The sequence below is a fragment of the Eleutherodactylus coqui genome, chromosome 9, assembly GCF_035609145.1.
Source record: "Eleutherodactylus coqui strain aEleCoq1 chromosome 9, aEleCoq1.hap1, whole genome shotgun sequence".
In the NCBI taxonomy this organism is placed as follows: Eukaryota; Metazoa; Chordata; class Amphibia; order Anura; family Eleutherodactylidae; genus Eleutherodactylus; species Eleutherodactylus coqui.
Genome location: NC_089845.1, coordinates 48,203,673 through 48,223,274, shown reverse-complemented (window position 1 = coordinate 48,223,274; position 19,602 = coordinate 48,203,673). Strand labels below are relative to the sequence as shown.

The 19,602-nt window shown below is 43.6% G+C and overlaps 1 protein-coding gene across 1 annotated transcript in view; it reads right to left on the bottom strand.

The window, feature by feature from the left end:
* The window catches only part of SYCP2L (synaptonemal complex protein 2 like), a 111,281-nt gene extending 91,957 nt beyond the window's left edge, over positions 1-19,324 (bottom strand). The window contains exons 1-8 of the mRNA XM_066578840.1: positions 19,319-19,324; positions 17,174-17,311; positions 12,890-13,073; positions 11,152-11,297; positions 6,945-6,972; positions 6,509-6,594; positions 6,314-6,402; positions 2,872-2,906 (exon numbers count right to left, since the gene is read on the bottom strand). Of these exons, the coding sequence (XP_066434937.1) occupies positions 2,872-2,906; positions 6,314-6,402; positions 6,509-6,594; positions 6,945-6,972; positions 11,152-11,297; positions 12,890-13,073; positions 17,174-17,311; positions 19,319-19,324 (712 nt within the window). The remainder of the gene's footprint in view (positions 1-2,871; positions 2,907-6,313; positions 6,403-6,508; positions 6,595-6,944; positions 6,973-11,151; positions 11,298-12,889; positions 13,074-17,173; positions 17,312-19,318) is intronic.
* Positions 19,325-19,602: the final 278 nt, after the last annotated feature.

The window sequence follows — 19,602 nt, the reverse complement described above, 5'->3', positions numbered from 1 at the left end:
CAGCTGACACCAATCAGGTACACCCCCTGGCGACAGAGAGTGAACATGATCGCCTTTGGTCATGAGGGGGTTACAATAAAAACTACCTGAGCAAAGAGATTTTAAAAAAAAGTTTTAAAAAATGTAAATAAAAAAAGTGCAAGATTTGGTGTGTGAATCCAGACTTGTGACTTTCAGAAGAACGTATTATGGGCACAAATTTGCAATGCAAACTAGTGTCAAGTCTTAAGAATGTGTTTACTGACCCTAATGTCCCGCAAATGCTGCAAACTTGAATCAGTAGATACACAATTAGGCCGGGTTACTCACCTGCAACACACTCGTCTGAAAGCCTTTACTAGCTATTAAATGGTGGACATAGAAGCTAGCACAAAAGGCAAAGTGACGCAGATAGAATATAACAAGATTTTTGTTCTTCCTGTAAAATCCTTCTCGTCTCATTCACTGGGGGACACAGCTGAAGACCTGTGGTATAGCTACTGCCACTTGGAGGATGACACTAAGCAAAAAAGTGTTAGCTCTTCTTACCAGCTATACCAGCAGATCTTCACTAAGGCGGCACTATGGAGTTTCAACAAGCAGGTCGAAGAGATCTGCGTACCACTTCAGGTGAGGCCAGCCTTGAGCAATGGAAATTAACAGAAGGGCCTTCCATTTAGATTTTCTTGGGAAGATGTGGGACGAGGGTGGGATGTACGAGAACTTAGTTAGTCCACAGAATCCCGAAGGCACCCACTGTTCAAACCAGAGAGAGTCTTGAAACCTGGATACAAAGGTTGGAAACTTGTGGTTGATTTTGGGCACCATCAGATCAACGTCCAGATGACTCCATCTTAGACAAAAAGCTATAAAGACATCGGGATTGTAGTTTCTATTTTCTGGGTTCAACAATCCGGCAGATAACGTTACCTATCTGATTGTCCAATCCTAGTATGTGGACCATCTAGACAGCTGGAAGTTGATGTTCGGTCCCTGTGAAGAGTTTTGCTGCTTCTGCTATGGCTGGCGTGCTGTTGGTTTCTGCTTGAGGTCGTTGCGTTACGTACCTGAATAGGGAAAATCATCCACACCCACCCTGGATGGTTTGAGTGGGAATCGACGTTCATGCAGAGGACTTAAAGGGCTATGGCTAGGGATAGCAGGGGTAAAGTGGTTTAAACAAGCGCCTCAGTTTTTGTTTCTGTAAATATTTGTTGGTATGCAAGACCCAGGGGCTGAAGCGATGAAAGTAACAAAACTAAAGTCTTTGTTTTGTATATGTCTCGCACAGCTGGATCTATTCTGTGATAGATCAGATCTCTTACCACCAGTAGCTTCAGAGATAATCTCATCTGGTTTTGCACCAAAGAGGCGCAATTCTACAAAAGGGACTGTTAAGGACCTCAGAGGCGGCATCTGAGGACCACGTGTGACAGGAAGCATCTCCGTTGCGGTTTGGTCAATGCAGGGGGTTGGAAGACAGGGCGACTGATGTCTGTTTAATGGAAGCCCTCCACAGTGGAAGACAGATTGCCGCATGCAAGTTTGCTATGGTACACAAATGCGTGACACTGACCAGGCCCTGTCTGAAACCTTCAACTGTGGAAATTGGACATAACACTGAATGGCAGGGACAGTAGTTTAGAATACCGCTGTATAGGCCTACTGCTAGGGCATTCCAGAAGGAGCAATAGGGAATGGGGGCTAGCTGCCAGGCAGAACTTACCGGTTCCGGAACTGTTCTGGATAAAGCCCGTCCCCCAAGTTAGGATGGAAGCTGGGTTGTCCGCTGTGAGATGGTGCCACAGATGGAGAACTACACCTGGAGGCACTTCTGGGGTCAGCATGCTATGATGAGGAATCCAGGACCAAATAAAGGACCCAAAGGACCTGAGGGTGGGAGGACCTAGTGATGGAGGAGTAGGCAGGAGCCAATGGCAGAACACAGTCTTGGCATGGGAGATAGTGATTGGAGGACAGGAAAAAGCCCTCCCCAATCACAGCAAAGCCTAATGATTAGCCCGCTCTACAGGAAGTAGACGAGCAGGCCAAAGCTGAAGCTTAGAGAAAAAATGACTAATCGTGGCTAAAAGTCCATGGGGAAACTGAGCAATGCAGAGCAGCTCGCGCTCTGTAGTCTAGCACCAGGGACACACCAAGCTAATAAGGAATCCAGCGCTGGTTAGTTCCACCCCACCACCATCATTCCATGCACACATGGAGCAAAGGGAAGGATACAATAACGAAGCTGGCGGTGGGTAACCTGTCCAACTGAGAAGTCCTGCACCCAAGCCAGGCGCCCAGAAAGGCGAGCCTCCCTCAGCCTCCAGCGGAGATGTGGTGCCGCGGATCGCACTCACACAATTGTAAGTGTAAAATGCTTTTTTATTTAAATATCCTGCTCTGCCACTCCACAGCAGCGCATATAAATAATTGTGTATGTACAGGGTTGATTACACGCCCATATAGAACAATGAGCTCTATCATGAAATCAATGGCAAAATGAAACATGTGCTTTTTTATGTGTGCATTACACACAATGAATATGTAGGGTAACAGGGAAAGTCTAATGCCTGCCTTGTATTCCCAGAGCTAAAAAAAACAATGGCTGAAGAGGTCTGCCTCCTACGAGCACCAAGCTTAAACTGATTACCTTGGTGCCTGCAGGAAGGGGGGGGAATGGATATATCTAGTAGGAGGAGCTAACACTTTTATGCTTGGTGTCCGTACTTTAGTGGCAGTAGCTACACCCAAAGTCTTCAGTAATGTTCCCTGAAGATATGGATGAGAAAATCAGTTAAAAGCTCTTTTATTTTTCAAAGGCAGTTTAGAAGTTGAAAGTGGCTACATTTGCATGTTTAATATACTCTAATACATTTACAGAAAGTTTACCTCCAACCTCAGACAGTTTTCTTGCCAAGCCTTGCCTGCAGAAAAATATATAAAAATGTTAAAATTGTTTAAATATAAAACGTTAAAAAGGAAAAAAAGAAAAACTGTAAGGGCTCATACACACTGTTTACAGCTCTGTCTTCTAATAGAGAATTCATTGAGTCTTTTTTGTTTTGATTCTACCTTACAAAGGGGGGGGGGGGCGAAAAAAAACTAAAAAAACTATGCCATGCGCCATAGGATACCGTATGTACGGAATAATTGTCTTCTCGAAGCATTGCCATAGACATGAGCTCAAATGCTAGTCACAAAATCGGAACAGCCAACCCCTAATCTACATTAGAAATAGTGTGGCAGCAGAAATGGTGCAAAATAGTAAAAAATATACTTTAGTCCTCCATTCATATATAATAAAACGCTCTGTACACCTATGAATACCGCTATAGCTATCTAAAATAATCAAAAGCTACACAAAGATATTTAGCAGCGTGCTCACTACCAAGTTCTCTAGCAATAACACTACGTCCAAGAGCCGGGCAGCTGGATGGAAAGCGACAGACCCCATGATAGTCAAAGGGGTCAGTCCGGTGCTGTTCAGTTCCACCCAGAGATGGAGCCATTCGGCCACAAGGAACCCTGAGCGAAGACGTGAAATCCGTCTTCGTGCTACTCTAAGAGCTTGTTAGCACTGTAAAGCGATCAATCGCTCACATAGCAATTCTCAAGCATACATACGTTCCAAACTAGGCCATCACAAAAAGATTGCCTTTAAAATGTATAACTGAAGGGAACCCATCATATGGAAAACGCAGTCTAGTCTGCGAGCATTTTAATAAGCAGGAAGGGCTGAGAGCATATATTATATATATATATATATATATATATTTTTTTTTTTATTTATTTATTTTTTTTTCTGGTGAAATATTCAGCGTAAACTAATTTATTTAATGAAACCTTCCCTCATTCTGGGCTAAGTAGCCCTGTGACCAGACCCCTACTCTGATTGACAGCCTTCCCTATATGAGAGTGCATACAGAGATTGCCATCTATCCCCAATAGGACCCCTAAGGGGCTGATAGTTACCCAAATAAACGACTCAAATGAGTGATTATTGCTCCAGCGCGAAAGCATAGGAGTGATAAATCACTGGGACAACTGTTTGGCGCTTAAAGGGGTATTCCGGCAATTCAAAGTGTAAGTTGTTCATAAGGTGAAAGCGATATGCTTCATATGGCAACAACATGTAATTTTGCAATATCATGTTATACCTCGTTGGCATCCAATGGTTATGACCTGTAAGCGCTGCTGTTTTACTGGTCAGGCATGCGCAGTACCTTCAAATTCTGCAAGGACTTCAGTTTGTACAGTAGTGAATGCACACTCATCAGTAATTGGCAGATGTAGTTTTTGTACTACCCGGCGGCCATGTTAAATAATGTAGAAATCTGAAGCTAGCTGGAAAGCACCGTTGGTGCAGGTCAGTAAAAAAAGGGTACTGGAACTAAGTTTAAGGATTTAGATGAATGTCTGGAATAATGACTAAGTGGAAACATCAGGGAAATTTGGAAAATGTTATCTAGTCTCTGGAACACCCCTGTAAGCGCCCAACAGTCGTCCCATGTATACCCACCCCAAGTCCAGAATGAGCAGACATTTGAACGAATAAATTACTATAAGTTTCTAAATACTATAAGTTACAAGTTCTAATAAATCTTTCCCCGCAAACATATACGTCAATCTGCACAGCTACTCCTGCTCTACAACAGGCCGCCCATAGACTCTACTGCATTCTCAACGTGACCCATTTCCTTTCAGTTGTTTGAGGCTACATGTCACTGTGAAATCCCTTTTTTGCCACTTGTAGCTTGACTAACTGGTGGGCTCACCCTTGGACACCAACTAACAGATGTAACACATTTCAATACCTTTTCGTTGTGAATTTCTACCTTTGGGTATATTCACATGTTAGTTGTTAGAGCAGGTCTTACCACAAGTTTGGAGAAACAGCAGCAAAATGCCCCCCCCCCCCCCCCTCAAAAATCAACTGCAAAAGACCACAATGCATTTATACAATCTTTAACACCATGTCATTTTAGGACTAAAATTCTGTGCCGATTTTACACACAAACACAGCTAAATAGGGACTATGGGGAACATTCATAAAAGGTCTTTCTAATTTTTGACTTTTGTTCTTTCTGCACCGAACTCGCCACTTTCAAAAAGTGAGTTAGGCTTGTTGGAAACGGGCATGGCCGTGGCCAAGGTATGTATAAAATTTATGCCAAAAACTAGCAAAATTATAATCAGAAATGTACACCAGGTCGGATACGAAAGCACACAGAGGAGTCGGGCATGTGCTAAATACATGGAGGCATGCACCCCTTCATGTACGACGCGCACGGCACACCGGGGTACACTGTACTAAGCCCAGCGGCGGAATTGCAGGGCCTAGTAAACTTCCACTTATATCTGTAGAAAACTGGCATTTCTTCAACGATGAAGTGGCATCCTATCAATGTATAACCATATAAGAAAAATAATCCAGTACTCAAAAATGCTACATATATTAATCCGTCAGTTAGCAATCAGAGTCTCAATGTGCACCTTTCGCAAACATCAACTGTGCAAGAGAAGCGGAATGACATAGTTTAAATGTAGACCTCGCTAGGATCACAACCCTTTCCCTCATGCGACTGCCGTGATCCTAGAGGGGTCTACATTTAAACTATGTAACTTCACTTCTCTTGCACAGTTGATATTGCAAAAGGCTAGGATTGGACCGAGACATGACACAAGACTGATTCCTCCCCGACACATTAATATATTTCACATTTGAGAGCTGGATTCTTTTCTTCTAATTATAATGATTACTAGTTAAAAGAAAACATTGAATCATTCTGTAGCTTAAAACAAACACAGAAGATGACAGCACAGCATACCGAGGGGACTGATCCACTTCATATTTATAGTAGCCCTTTCCAATCTAATTTTGGATTCAGGGTTTCCTAAAAAGGCTCTTTCTTTTTGCTGTTATACAACGGTGCCATCTGCTGGCTAAAGCCAGTGTGTGCACGACAGAGAGGCTCCGACAGTGGAGTGGCTGGCAATAGACGGTAAGAATACCCTGTCGGACGTCTTCTAACATTGAAGCTGTACACGCTTCAATCAGAATGTAGGAAGACGTCAGGGCAGTGGATTGGAAAGGGTTAACAGCATGCAGAGAAACAATTTCTCTAAAACAGAGCACCAACTGCTATAAAAATATATTAGAATGTACCTTTTTTTTTTTTATGTTCTGATGTGTGAAAATAAGATGTATTCAGGAAGAGAAAAAGAACCTCAGGTATAACGGCACCTCAACAATTTATGTAAATGTTTTCTACAGACAATCACCTGGTAACTCGTTACTTTTCTTCTTTATATACAAAGGGCAAGCACTTACATTAAGGTACTCATCTCTTCGGAAGAATTAAGCTTTTTCCTTTCTTCTTTTGAGATATGATCAAGAATGAAATTGAAAGTCTTTATCGCCTTTTCCCAGGACCAGCGTTTGGACATGTAACAGAAACGCAGGGTTAGCAGCAGGTTTTCAAAAGAGGCATTGAACATAAAATACAATTCCAAAAACACGTCTCACCTCTAGTCTAACATGACAAGGAGGCCACTTTTCCATAACTACAAAAGCAAGACTGAACAAAAACGTGTCCAGCAACTGCTTCACTCCTAAAGAAAGCACAGCATTTTACCATTTGGGATAAAAGCAAACATTTTATTGCAGGTGAACATACAGAAACCAAAAAGTAACTAATGTACAACATGTTCATGTCCACAGATTAACCAAAAACATTTTATTAGACTTGCCTACTTTGTACAGATATCTATACAAAAAGTTTAAAAAGTAAAGGAAGAACCAACAAAGCTTTATGGCATGGCTAAAAAGCAATTCATGATCTATCACGCCTGTCATGCGCCATGTAGCCCATCTGCATCTTTACATCTAGGCTGTCACTTACATATATTAAGAGTTGGTTTAAATTAGAGAAAGATCAAAACATTAGAAATGCAATACTCACCATCCTCGCTGTCACATTTAGAGATCACCTACATTACGAGAGAAAACATGTTACCTCCTTGACTTATAAACACTTTACTAGACAGGTGAACTTGAAACGACACTATTTGGCCTCCCTCACGCAGGCGCTTTTTTCTGGGATTAACACAGCATTTTCAGGGCTGCGCTAATCACGGTAAAACACTCCCATTGTTTTCAATGGAGCTTCTTAGACAGCCTCTCAATCGTGGTGCTTTCCAGCGGAGTCTGCTCTATTTTTGACATTTGGCGCACCTTAATGCTAAACTCAGCTGTCGGCCGCAAGTGAAAGTAAAAGTCGCTGCGCTTTGCCGAACGCCTGTGTGAGTGAGGCCTTGAAAGGGAATGGCAAGTTTCTCGGTCTTCTGGTCATCAGTGTGAGGTTTGTGTAACACTTACTGGACATCTTATTTTCCTCCCAGGCACATTTCGACCATAGTAACAGTGTGTAACGCTGGAAAAAGACCATATGTCTATGTAGTTCACCCTACTATCCTGCATTGCTGATCCAGAGGAAGGCAAAAACCCCGTTAGAAGGCACTTTCATCATGTTAGGGAAAAATTTCTTCCCAACTCTAGCCGGGCAATCAGAATACTCTCTGGATCAAGAACTCTTCTGCAGTAATTACTGACTATAACCTGTAATATTGTTACACTCAAAAAATCTGTCCAGGCCCCTTTTGACCATTAGTGAGTTTGTCATCACCACGTCCTCAGGCAGAGAGTTCCATAGTCTCACTGCTCTTACAGTAAAGAACCTCCTATGTCGGTGTAGAAACCATCTTTCCTCTAGACCAGTGTTTCCCAAACTCCAGCCCTCGCGACCCACAACAGATTAGGTTTTCAGGATTTCCTCAGTGTTCCACAGGTGATGTAATTGTCAGTACCTGAGACATTGCCACAGGGGTTCTTACTATAGGATAATCAACAAAACATGACCTGTTGGGGAAGTCATGAAGACTGGAGTTTGGGAAACACTGTTCTAGATGGAGAGAGCGCCCCCTTGCTATATCACAGTGCTGGGTATAAATAGATGATGGGAGATATCTCTATTGTCCCCTGATATACTTCTACATAATTAGGTTGCCCTTCAGACATCTTTTTTTTAAAACTACATAACCCCAATTTTGATAACCTCTCTGGGTATTGTAGTCCACCCATTCCCTTTATTCTTTTAGTTGCCTGCCTTTGTACCTCAAGCTCTGATATGTTCTTAAATATGTTTTTGACATATATTAAAGCAAAGTGGATCAGAAATTAGAACTTTTTTTTTGCAGATTTTCAATTTAAAAATCATTTTTTCTATAACAGCCGGAGTATCAAAACTAAAAACTATTACTCCAATTCGGCATTTTTTAAAAGTGCGCCATATATGGACATAAACTGCTGCTTGGGCAGATGGGGGGGGGGGGGGACTTAGAAGGAAAGGAGCACCATTTGGCTTTTGGGATGTAGATGTTGCTGGAATGACTTCCAGATGCCATGATGCGTTTACAGTGCCTTTGAGCTACTTGTACAGTCGAAAACCCCAAGAACTGATGCCATTTTGGAAGCTAGATGCCTCAGACAATTCATTCAGGGGTGTAGTGAGCATTTTAAACCCACAGGTGGTTTTTTGAAATTTGATAATATTTGAAAAATAAATTCACATTTTTTTTTTTCAGTAATGCATAGTTTAAGCCCCAGATTTTTTTTTTATTTTTGTGAGGGCCAATAGGGGGGAAAAAAAGCACCACACAGAGCATTAACCAGTTTCTCCCGAGTACGGAAATACCCCCCATATCTTAAGTAAGCTGCTTTTTGGGCACAGAGGAGAGTTCAGAAGTGAAGGAGCGGCATGCGGCTTTATATATAAGCTGTGCAGAGTATATCAGCGTGAGGCTGGCTTCACACGGGCGTAAGCGTATTTACATATGCATTTGCACTGTGTATTTGCACCATGGGCATGGCGTTTTTGTGCATGTACATATTTCACTGTACACGCAAAAATAATAAAAGTTAAAAGCCACACAAGCATTCTTACATGGATTTTCATGGGCAGTGAGTAGAGATGAGCGAGTATACTCGCTAAGGCACATTACTCGAGCGAGTAGTGCCTTAGCCGAGTATCTCCCCGCTCGTCTCTAAAGATTCGGGGGCTGGCAGGGAGATCTCTCTCTCCCTCTCTCCCCCCCGCAACTCACCTGTCACCCGCGCCGTCCCTCCGAATCTTTAGAGACGAGCGGGGAGATACTCGGCTAAAGCACTACTCGCTCAAGTAATGTACACAAAAATAGAACATGTTGCCTTTTTTTGCGCTAATGAAATGTGCATGCAAAAAAGTACGTACCTGAACTGATATTAATGGTTTCTATTCACTGCCTAATGCGTGCACAAATTTTGCACACAATACGCAGCGCAAGAACGTTTGTGTGATTAAGTCCTATATCATAAAAATGCGGTTTAACAAAATCATCATTGAGGTCCGTCTCTCTTCTACACCATCAGGACACTGCCAGCCATGCAGCTGACATCGCGTCATGTCGGGATAGTCCGGTTACGTCAGTGACCCGCCTTGATTATGTGTCATTTAACCCTCTCTCCGCCTCTACGTTCCCGGGGTTTTTATCATTGGTGGTCAGAGAGATTGGACAATAGGAATCAAGAAGAGGCAAATCCTTTCCCCGGTTTAGGAATTAAGACAATCATAGTATTTCTCATTGATGGTAAAAGTACTCCCTTATGCAATTATTCATTAAACACAGTTAGCGTGGCAGAAGCATATCCTGGTAATGCGTAAAAAATTCATTTGGAAGACCAACCAAGGCGACTTTCATTAGGAAGTGTTGCTACTGCATCCCTTAAAGGGGTTGTCCCGCGGCAGCAAGTGGGTCTATACACTTCTGTATGGCCATATTAATGCACTTTGTAATGTACATTGTGCATTAATTATGAGCCATACAGAAGTTATAAAAAGTTTTTTACTTACCTGCTCCGTTGCTGGCGTCCTCGTTCCCATGGAGCCGACTAATTTTCGCCCTCCGATGGCCAAATTAGCCGCGCTTGCGCAGTCCGGGTCTTCTGCTCTCTTCAATGGAGCCGCTCGTGCAGAATGCCGGCTCCGTGTAGCTCCGCCCCGTCACGTGCCGATTCCAGCCAATCAGGAGGCTGGAATCGGCAATGGACCGCACAGAAGAGCTGCGGTCCACGGAGGGAGCAGACCCCGGCGGCCATCTTCAGCAGGTAAGTATGAAGACGCCGGACCGCCGGGATTCAGGTAAGCGCTGAGCGGTTTGTTTTTTTAACCCCTGCATCGGGGTTGTCTTGCGCCGAACGGGGGGGTAAAAAAAAAAAAAAAAAACCCGTTTCGGCGCGGGACAACCCCTTTAACTCCTTTAGTGTCAAAAGCAGCCTTTAATATCTGATCATCAGAGAAAGTTGGCAATTACACCAGAGCCAAATTCATAAAGATCTTCACAATCTACAGTTAACTTAGAAGCGTTCAGGGTTAAGTAAAAAAAAAAAAAAAAAAGGCTCCAAAATGTCATCCTCCTCTATAACCAAAGAATTATCAGGCCTGTTCAATGCCACAACATTAGATGATGAATCTGTTGCCTTAATCATAGAAGCCAAGAAACGACTTGGCTTCCGCTTCCTCAAAGATCTTCCGCTTGGTAAAAAAAACTGTTACTTTTTGCAACACCTCAAATGATCCGCAAGTTGAGACTCTGCCTGTTTCCAATTAATGTCTGCCTGATTAGTGGAGATTATTATTTACGTACACATAGAATACATTTGCTCTGCATCTAAAGCTGGTCGCTGAAGGGTCCTAATGACACGCCAAGATTTAGACTTATGTAGGCTAATCGTCTGTATATAATGACACCATGCAAATGCCTTCCTAGCATCCGACACTATAGACAGACACTGAGCAAGAGGAGAGTGATCAGACAGTTTGTGACAGATATTCCACTCAACAACAAAAGCATCGATGGAGTACCTATTGGGAGATCTATTCTAGAGAGTGTATTATGTGAACCGGGACAACTAGAGTATTGTTGAACGATGGAAGTCATTTGAAGAAAATAATCCTCACAGAGCAAAAGATGATCTATATGATAAAAGATGGTGTAGAAATATACAAAGAATGCATTTTCACACCGGATGCTCTTAAAACATATAATATACTTTTAGCAATAAAGTAAACCTACCACTGCCGTGTCGTAGAATCCTTCTACAAGGGCTGAAATTGTAGTAGTGCTGTCCTTACAAATCTTCAAAAACTCCAAAGTCCTTTCGAACCACAAGACCATGTAATGGAAAGAAAAGAAGATCTGTGAAACATACAGCAGCCAATCTGTTTATTTACAGCGCCGCAAATAAAATGCATTTACAGATCTGCTCAAAAGGAGCAGTGACATTAGATGGTGTCACACCTGCACAGATGTATTCCCAAATTCAGGATGAAATTGCGCAGCCTGCTGTGGGGGAAAATGCTGAAATGTAGAATGAAAGATAAATCTCATATTCAATGGGGTCCGTCTACAGACATCACAGAATCATAGACTCAGAGTTGGAAGGGACCTCCAGGATCATCGGGTCCAACTCCCTGCTCAGTGCAGGATCACTAAATCATCCCAGACAGATATTTGTCCAACCTTTCTTTGAACACTTCCATTGAAGGAGAACTCACCACCTCCCGTGGTAACCTGTTCCACTCATTGATCACCCCCACCGTCAAAGTTTTTTCCAATATCTAATCTGTGTCTCCTCCCTTTCAGTTTCATCCCATTGCTTCTAGTCTTTCCTTGTGCAAATGAGAATAGGGCTGATCCCCCTGCAATGTGACAGCCCCTCAAATATTTGTAGACAGCTATTAACTCTCCTCTCAGCCTTCTTTTTTGCAAGCTAAACATTCCCAGATTCTTTAACCGTTCCCCATAGGACATGATTTGCAGACCGCTCACCATCTTGATAACTCTTCTCTGAACTTGCTCCAGTTTGTCTGTCTTTTTTAAAGTGGGGTGCCCAGAACTGGACACAGTATCCCAGATGAGGTCTGACTAAGGAAGAGTAGAGGGGGATAATGACCTCACATGATCTAGACTCTATGCTTCTCTTAATACATCCCAGAATTGTGTTTGCCTTTTTGGCTACTGCATCACATTGTTGACTCATGTTCAGTCTATGATCTATTAGTATACCAAAGTCTTTTTCACATGTGCTGCTGCTTAGCTCAATTCCTCCCATTCTGTATGTGCTTTTTTCATTTTTCTTCTCCAGATGTAGGACTTTGGTATTTAACAAGGAGAAATGCATTCTGTTAGTCACTGCCCACTGTTCAAGCTTTTCTAGATCTTTTTGAATACTCTCTCTTCCCTAGTGTTAGCTATCCCTCCTAGCTTTGTGTCCTCAGCATATTTGATCAGTTTCCCATCAATTCACTCCTCCAGATAATTTATAAAAAATGTTGAACACTGGGCCCAGGACAGAGCCTTGTGGTACCTCACTTGATACATTCTTCCACTTGGATGTGCAGCCATTTATGACCACTCTTTGAGTACGATCACTCAGCCAGTTGTGAATCCAACTAACAGTTGCCTTGTCAATCCTATATTTGGTCATTTTTTTCAATAATTATGGTATGAGATACTTTGTCAAATACTTTACTAAGGTCAAGATATACTATATCCACCGCATTTCCCTGATCGGTGATTCTGTCATAGAAGGAAATTAGATTAGTCTGACATGACTTGTTTGTTACAAACCCATGCTGGCTCTGGTTAATTACTCCATTGTTATCCAGGTCATTGTTTATATGCGGTTTCATAATTTGTTCAAAGATATTTGCCCGTATAGAAGTCAGGCTCACAAGCTTGTAGTTTCCTGGATTCACCTTCTTCCCTTCCCAAAGCCGTACGCTGGTGTGCACCCAGTGTTACTCATAACAGCCAAAAACACTGATTATATCATTTCTGTAGTCCAGTTCAGAAAAGGATCTAGTGTTGGTCATATCAGACTCATCCAGTGTACTTGTAGGTCTCAGTTTTAAACACTTGTACATCATAGCAGAAATTGTTTTCACCAGCAAACGTTGCAACATGTACATCATGAACTGAAAGTAGTGGTAAAGCTATAGGTGACGCAGAGGTTATCATTACAACCGGGCTGCTAAGGTCCCCTCACTACACAATGATGGGGCTGCTGTTGCTGGGGCTCTACACACTACCCTGCAGTATACCGCATTATTGGCGCTCACAGCAGATAGTAGGGCAGTCCTGGGTCGCTACTTCTTCCAGTAACATTCTGTACTACAGCGCACATTACTTGCGCTCTCAGCAGGACAGGACTATTCTGCCCCGTTGGAAGCACACGTAATGATGTGCGCTGCAGTATAGAGTTTAGAAGGGAAGAAGTAGCGACCCAGTGCTACCCTAGTGTTCTGCCATGAAAGCAAGGAATGCCGTACATCACAAAATAGAGTTTAGAGGACTAGCGGTTAGGGGGGCCACTGAGAAGAAACATTACATTAGATTGTGGGGGCAAAAGACTTGGCACAAGTAGTTAAGAGATGGCCACAACATAAAATACGTGGTGTGTGTGTGCGTGGGTGGGTGGGGCACAAAGGCCCACAGAGGTGGCACAGGTACTTTGTGGGGGGTCACAGAGGGGGAAAAAATTACTTTCTTGGGGAGCCACAGTTTCTTTGCGGGGCACAAGTGAAACATTCCTCGTAGCTCCCACCACAAGAAAAGGGGGATGCTAGTATTATTCAGCCCCATTCCTCTGAGGAGGTCTATATAAGGTGAACCATTTTTGAGGTGGTGAGGGTTGGGAATTACTATTTAAAGGGGTTGTCCCGCGCCGAAACGGGTTTTTTTTTTTTCAACCCCCCCCCCGGTCGGCGCGAGACAACCCCGATGCAGGGAGGTAAAGAAAGCTTACCGGAGCGCTTACCTTAATCCCCGCGCTCCGGTGACTTCAATACTTACCGCTGAAGATGGCCGCCGGGATCCTCTGTCTCCGTGGACCGCAGCTCTTCTGTGCGGTCCATTGCCGATTCCAGCCTCCTGATTGGCTGGAATCGGCACGTGACGGGGCGGAGCTACACGGAGCCTGCATTCTGCACGAGCGGCTCCATAGAAGACTGCAGAAGACCCGGACTGCGCAAGCGCGGCTAATTTGGCCATCGGAGGGCGAAAATTAGTCGGCACCATGGAGACGAGGACGCCAGCAACGGAGCAGGTAAGTAAAAAACTTTTTATAACTTCTGTATGGCTCATAATTAATGCACAATGTACATTACAAAGTGCATTAATATGGCCATACAGAAGTGTATAGACCCACTTGCTGCCGCGGGACAACCCCTTTAAGGAGTACATTTATTCTTTTTCTCCTTTCCAAGTAGAGAGGAATTCCTTTTCGGAGAGATTTCTTTCACTCTCTCAGAAGGTTAAACTGATTTTACCTCTAATTTTTTTTCAATACATTTCTTGGACAAGTACATTCCAGGACTGGACCACTCACTGATCTTTTTTTAGTTTTATAATTAAAGACGCAGAATATAAAACATTCATTGAATCTAGTTTTCTCTCCTGACTATGTCCTGCCACATAAAGCTGTTCTTCCCATTCTCATTACTCCTTGGTGAGAGGGGCATATCTAATTTGGAGAACCTCTAATAATTGAGAGCTTCATACACCATGGGCTTTATTAGAGTTTTATTTAGCTTTTTTCTTCATTTCTTACACTCAACAATACTAACATTTAGGCAACTAGTGATACTTTACTGTCCTTCTAAACGGTTTCAGATACTACCGCTTTCTATATTCTGCAGGCGATTGGTTGTGTGCACAGTTGCTTTTAACTTGGCAGGCAGTTGCCCGTTATGATGTATAGTGTCATTTGGCACATTTGCCCATCCTGTAGGGATTGATGGATTTAAAGAGATGTTGTACGACCAGTCACTATCAAAAACAAACTTGTTATTATAGCCCTGCAGGAGTGTCAGCTTGTGAACTAACTTCAGTTTGTCCTCTATTATTTGGACATCCAAGGCCTCATGTCCACAGGCATAATTGAATTGCGGAATCCGCGTGTCTCCTGCGTGAATGATCCGCAGTTCAATATGCCCATAGACTTTTATTGGGCATCTCATGTATTTAAATACTTGCAGATGTCATTTTTTTTTTCCCCCGACATGCGGATCACACTCAGGAAAAAAAAACAAAAACGCAGCACGCTACATATTTCTGTGGATCCTGCAGAAGCCCGGCATGCCGAGCGCATCCGCTGTGCAGAGGAAAGAGCATCCGTTCGTGACCGAGGAGACCCACGCTGCGTCCAGACAGGTGAGTATATGTATTTTTTGCCTTATGTTTGCGGGGACGGCAGGAATCCACTGCGTGATTTCCCACTGGGAATCCGTGCGTGCCCGTGGACATGAGGCCCAACACTCCAGTAGTTTTTTCCCCCCTCCAAAAGCCAAAACTTTATTCTTAGTTTTAAAAAGTTATTTAAATTGCAATCACTGAACAAAAAGCCATGCTGATGCACTTCTGGCGCTGCACCCTTAGTTAGTGAATGGACTTTCATTCTTCCATTCGCACCTGCATGTGGATATGCATATGATATGCAGGAGAAATACATGGCAGCATTCTCTATATTTCCACGTTTCATACACTGCGAAGGGGAAGCATTTCAATACGTATGGCCGCTCTGCAAAGAGCAGGGTAATTTTACAAATATAACACTGTGCACGTCCATGACGTCAGAATCCCTGGCAAGCGCAACGCCAATCGCAGCCCTCCACGATCTCTGCCGGCAGAGCGTATGGGCTGCGATGTGGACAACGCTGTAGGAGACTCGCCGCACTGTACGCGTGCACTCGTGTGAATGAGCTCTACGGGCGCAGTACGGCATTAGAAACGCGTCTGAGCTTTTTGTAACGTGGTTGAAATATACATTTTTTTTTTAATGAAGAAAAGCTTTGTCTTTTCCCGTTCCGAGCCCGGGTGGAGCTGGCTTTTTCCTACAATGTACTACATGCTAAACATCCGGATGCCTGGATTTGATCGATGAGCTGGATATTACTTTTCATGTAAAATTAGGGCCACAGGGAGCATATTTCTGAAGACGGAAGAAACATGGGAATCAATTTTGGGGTGCAGGTCTTCATTTTGTGCACTGTATGAAAACATCCCGTGTTTAAAATGATTTCTCAGCCAATTTGCTGCTGTAAGTCCTGAAAAAAAAAGGGGGCTCAAAATACTCACGACCCCCTCAATGAATACTTTAAGAGGTGTATTTTTCAAAATGGTGTAATTTCTAGGGGTATCATTCTGACACCTCTGTAAACATGGCTTGGTGTAGAAAAGCAATAACAACCTTTATCTATATAACACCAACATACTCTGCAGTGCTTACAAAGCATGGGGACACAAAAAAAAAAGTTGGGGCTCATGTCCACGGGTGAGCTTGAATTCCGAGATCTGCGTGGGGCACCCGCACGGATAATCTGGAGTTCAAGTTGGCCGTAGAAAATCATGGGCGCCCACAGCTTAATTAAAGCATGCGGATTTGTTTTGCAGACCTTCCGGACTGGAAAACAAAATCGCAGCATTGTTTATTTTGCCGCGGATCCCACAGGGACAGCTTCCATTGAAGTCAATGGAAGCCGCCTGATCTGCGGCACACCCAGAACTGTCATTGCGGGTATTGTGCGGATCCTGCGGGAAAGCAGGAGATTAAATAAATTACCTATCTCCACTGCGCATGCGCTCCAAAAAAATGTAAACTTTTTAACATGTATAGCTGCCTGGACGCTATTTAAATTGACTTTTTAAATTACATTTAACTAGGGCTTATTTTTGGAGTGAGGCTTATGTTTCAAGCATCCCCAAAAATCGTGCTAGGGCTTATTTTTGGGAGAAGGTCTTTTCAGGACAACAGGGTATTAGTTTACCTATACATACCGACTATAAACTGCTGCTATAAGGCATAGGGTCAGAAAAAAAAGGATTAGTGGCACTTATCTTAGTAACCAGCCCCTGTTGAATCAAAGACCACCCTTCGCGACCTTGACTCTGGCAGAAAAGCTGAATGCATTTCAGTAATAGAGATACATGTCTGAATTCGTTCCGATCCAACTCCTACAAGGCAAAAATAGTACCTTCAAAAAACAACGTCTAAGGAGAGCTGCGAGGAGCAATAAGTTTACTGTCCGGTACCCACCTTATTTATTAATCGGTCCAGTGGATTTAAGAGAGCCTTGCCGTGTTTCTGTGGTGACCAGACTAACTTATCCTCAAATAGTTCACAGATCTTCTGAAATCCTTGGCCCTTAGAGGCATCGGTGATCAGAGTTTCCAACTACGATACAAAAAGATGTTAAACAAAGTACTTCTTCAGCCAACGTGCCAGTTACTACTACTGCTACCAGCAACAGCTTCTTAGTCCAAAGGAACCCAAACAGTTAATCCATAAGCATTACTTTCTTTAGTCTGATAGTTCAACATAAGGCCTCATGTCCACGGGCACGCGCGGTGGAATCCTGCAGCTGTTTCCACCAGTGCCCGCAGCCATGAGGCCAAAAATGATGGCATGATCACCTGTCCGGACACCGCGGGGCTCTCCTCTGTTGCAGACTGATGTTTATTCTTCTGCCTAGCAGATGCACTCAGCACGCCAGCGGTATGCCACGTGCATGCACCTTTTTTTTTTTTAAATCTCCCGCAGATCCCCAGCACATCCACAGTTACAGCTGTGGGAGTGCCGCTGCGGGGATGGCTTCCATTGACTTCAATGGAAGCCATCCCTACAGGATCCACAGGAAAATGGAGCATGCTGCGATTCCCTCTTGCGTGTGCGCTTTATACGCCGAGAAAAAAAAAAACCCATCATGGCATTAAGTTGCCATGCAGATGCTAATGCATCCCTACAGGCTTCTAGGGCTGCGGATCTCACGCGCTGATTTTATAATTAACAGCTGCCCGTGGACATTGGGCCTAAGTAAAAGTTTTAAAGGGGTTGTCCCGCGAAAGCAAGTGGGTCTATACACTTCTGTATGGCCATATTAATGCACTTTGTAATATACATCGTGCATTAATTATGAGCCATACAGAAGTTATTCACTTACCTGTTCCGTTGCTAGCGTCCTCGTCTCCATGGTGCCGTCTAATTTCAGCGTCTAATCGCCGATTAGACGCGCTTGCGCAGTCCGGTCTTCTCCCTGGTGAATAGGGCCGCTCGTGCCGGAGAGCTGGTCCTCGTAGCTCCGCCCCGTCACGTGTGCCGATTCCAGCCAATCAGGAGGCTGGAATCGGCAATGGACCGCACAGAGCCCACGGTGCACCATGGGAGAAGACCCGCGATGCATCGTGGGTGAAGATCCCGGCGGCCGTCTTGCAAAGGTAAGGAAGAAGTCGCCGCAGCGCGGGGATTCGGGTAAGTACTAAACGTTTTTTTTTTTTAAACACATGCATTGGGTTTGTCTCGCGCCGAACGGGGGGCCTATTGAAAAAAAAAAAACGTTTCGGCGCGGGACAACCCCTTTAAGTAGGGTAGACCGTTAAAAAAAAAAAAAAGTATAGTTACTGCCAATTACCATGGAAACAACACTGGAGTCATATACTACCTTTAGGGCTCCGTCACATGACCGTATCCGTAAAATACTGCAGGGGTCCTGGGTATAAATAGACGATGGGAGAGATCTCTGTATTGTGCCCTGATATATTTATACATAGTTATTAGGTCGCCCCTCAGCCGTATTTTTTCTAAACTAATTAACTCCAATTTTTATAACCTGTCTGGGTATTGTAGTCCGCCCATTCCGTTTATTACTTTAGTTGCCCACCTTTGTACCCGCTCAAGCTCTGATACGTCCTTCTTGAGTACCGGTGCCCAAAACTGTCCACAATATTCCATGTGTGGTCTGACCAGTGACTTGATGAGAACATTGTTCTTCCTCCTTACATGTGCCCCTAGACCTCTCTTGATGCCCCCCATAATCCTGTTTGCCTTGGCAGCAGCTGCCTGACACTGGTTGCTTCAGTTAAGTTTACAGTTAACTACAATCCCTTGTCAGTTTTGCCCAGTGGTTTCCCATTTAGTAATGACAACATTTGACACTTTTCTGCCCAAGGCCATCGCTCATCCATATTCATTTGCAACTCTACTGTCCTTCCATGGCAATTTACAGTTTTGAATCTGCAAATGCTGATATTTTACTGTACAACCCCTCCACAACATTGTTACTATATAATAAGAGAAAAGGGCCCAAAACTGCCCCTGTGGTACCCCACTAGTGATGGTGACCCAATCAGAGTATGTAATATTTATAACCACCTTCTGCTTCCTATCAGTGAGCCAGTTACTTACCCACATTCTTGCCCAGGCCAAATATTCTCATTTTATATACCAACCTTTTACATGGCACAGTATCAAACGCATTGGCAAAAAAAAATAATTCAAAAATCAAGATATACAAGATCCAATGACTCCCCAGTCCGGTCTAGAACTCCTTGTAGAAGCTGATCAGGTTTGACTGGAGTGATCCCTCACAAACCATGCTGATACGAAGTTATACAGCCATTTCCCTTGAGGTCCTCCAGGAGAGCATCTTTTAGAAAGCGGTCAAACATTTTACTGACCAAAGTAGTTAG